The following is a 2,562-nucleotide window of genomic DNA, read 5'->3' as shown; positions in this document are numbered from 1 at the left end:
TCAGATCCATGAAAGAGGCAGGTGCGTTCGCCAATCCAAACGGCATAACCAGGAATTCGTAATGACCATATCGAGTCCTGAATGCTGTCTCATGAATATCCACTTCCTTTACCCTTAACTGGTGGTATCCAGATCAAAGGTCAATCTTGGAAAATATCGAAGCTCCTCTAAGTTGGTCAAATAAATCTTCAATCCTTGGCAGTGGGTATTTGTTCTTTATCGTCAGTTTGTTCAACTTGCGGTAATCGATGTACATGCGCATTGTCCCGTCTTTTTTCTTCACAAACAGGACCGGTGCTCTCCATGGAGACACACTAGGTCTGATGAAGCCCCTATCTAACAACTCTTGGATTTGAGCTTTCAGGTCCATTAACTCCTTCGGTGCCATTCTATAGGGTGCAATGGATACTGGAGCTGTCCCAGGCAACAAATCGATTCCAAACTCCACTTCCCGATTCAGAGGCAATCCAGGAAGCTCCTTCGGAAAAACATCTCGGAATTCCCTAACAGTCCTGACGGTATCCATAGTCAGATCCCCAGTTTCAACTTGATTTATAAAGCCAAGTACGTCTTGCATCCCTTACGCATTAGTTTCTCAACCCTTAAAGTCGGTACCACATTGGACAAGTAATCTCTTCGTTCCCCAATAATCATTACCGCCTCATCCTCAATAGTCCTTAACACCATCCTCTTAGCTACACAATCCAGCGTTGCCCTATGTCTGGTCAGCCAATCCATCCTTAAGATCAAATCGAATTCTCTGAACGGTAACTCCATTAAGTCTCCATAGAAAATCCTACCTTGAGTCTCTAAAGGCACCTCCCTAAAGAGTTTCTCTACTTTAACTGAGTGACCTAACGGACTTATCACAGTTACTCCACACACAATCTCCTCAAAGTGAACACCCAATGCCCCAGAAATATCACATGCTACATATGAATGAGTTGACCCCACATCTATCAGAGCAGTATAGGGTACGTCAGAGATAAAAAAAACATACCAGTTATGACATCAGGTGCGTCACCTTCCTCGCGGCGACGAGCAGCATATACCAAAGCTGGCTGACGAGCCTCAGTGTTAGTAGTACCCCTGCCAGGTGCCCCACGTCCATGGCCATTACCACCGCGACCTTGGCCACGACTTCTCGGCAGTGACGGTCCACCTCGCGCTAGTTGGACGGGTTGCATAGCCCTTTGTTCAACCACTTGAGCCTGAGCTGGCCTCCTAGGACAATCCCTGACCTTATGTTCCTTTGATCCACAACGAAGAGAAGGCCCAGAACGTTTCCAACATTCCCCCAGATGCATTCTACCACAATCTCTACAAACTTTTGATCTAACAGTGTTCACCGGAACTGCTCGAACTGGTTCCTCCATCCTAGCTCTCTTAAAATTCCGATTTGTAGCACCAGCCGGTCCAGCATCTCTCCTGAACTGGTTTCGATCCTTGTCGCGGTTCCTTCGTTCGGCTTACTTCACCTTTTCGGCTATCATAGCCTTTTCTACCAGTGTAGCAAAATCGCGCTCTCTCTGTGGAGCTATGAGCACCCTTAGTTCATCCCTGAGGCCATCCTCAAAGCGAACACTGCGCTCATATTCGGTAGACACAATACCACTAGCATACCAGCTCAATCGCAGAAACTCTGCCTCATATTCAACAACGGTCTTACCACCCTGGGTTAGGTTCAGGAATTCCTTCCTTCGTGCATCCACATAGCTAGCTCCGATAAACTTTTCCTTGAAGGACTGCTTAAACAACTCCCAAGTTACGCTCTCAGCTGGGGTACCCTCTCTCACAGTGATCCACCACTGATATGCCTCGTCCCGCAGTAAGGACTTCGCCCCTTTTAACTTTTGCTCCACTGAGCAGTCTAGGTCATCCAAAATCCACTTCGTGGCTTCCAGCCAGTACTCAGCCACATTTGGGGCTACTCCAGATACACCCCTAAAAACTTCCGCTCCTTTGGCTCGGAGTCACTCAAAAATGGACCCCCTATTCATGGGCCCGATATTAGCTCCGGCCACCCTTTCCAAAACTCTTAGCATGGCCTGGGACAGAGCGTCATCCCCCGCGGCCCGATCATACGCCCATTCTCATCCACCGGTGGTGGTCATGCTACCCCAGTGGGTATGTGCTCAGAAGACGAAGATTTAGCTTGAGTACTACCTCGGTCTCGACCACGGCCTCTTCCCCGAGTAGCTCTCGTACTCATATCGATTTATCTGATTACGAATTTTATGCAGTTAGTTTACTGTTTCCACTGTTTATTACAGAATATCTTATGAACAGATAAGGTTTCAGAGTTGTTCTCGCGTAACCACAGTTTAGCTACTGTCTCAGTTTTCTAGGGCTTAGTTTACCCTACAGGCTTAGTTTTGTAGCCTTTATGCTACATTATCTATAGTACTATCGCTAAGGCTTAGTACTAACTACAGTACAGTTCAGTATGTAAAACAGAAAGGTACTTACAGCCTTGGTGCCAGGGATTCAGTGTGCCACCTCATCAGGTTTCAGATAAACTCAAAAGATTTAGGCTTTTTGAAATCCATTTTTCAAACAATT

At 46.7% G+C, this 2,562-nt stretch overlaps 1 protein-coding gene across 1 annotated transcript; it reads right to left on the bottom strand.

The window, feature by feature from the left end:
• Window positions 1–552: 552 nt before the first annotated feature.
• On the bottom strand, window positions 553–1,307 carry LOC121217940 (uncharacterized). Its single transcript, XM_041094643.1, has 2 exons — window positions 1,121–1,307; window positions 553–956 (listed from the first exon to the last, which is right to left on the bottom strand). The coding sequence occupies exons 1-2, from the start codon at window positions 1,305–1,307 to the stop codon at window positions 553–555; spliced, it is 591 nt and encodes a 196-aa protein (XP_040950577.1).
• Window positions 1,308–2,562: the final 1,255 nt, after the last annotated feature.

Source organism: Gossypium hirsutum, chromosome A03 (genome assembly GCF_007990345.1).
Source record: "Gossypium hirsutum isolate 1008001.06 chromosome A03, Gossypium_hirsutum_v2.1, whole genome shotgun sequence".
NCBI lineage: Eukaryota > Viridiplantae > Streptophyta > Magnoliopsida > Malvales > Malvaceae > Gossypium > Gossypium hirsutum.
Note: the sequence above shows the minus strand (reverse complement) of the source record. Positions and strands in the feature narration are given on the sequence as shown.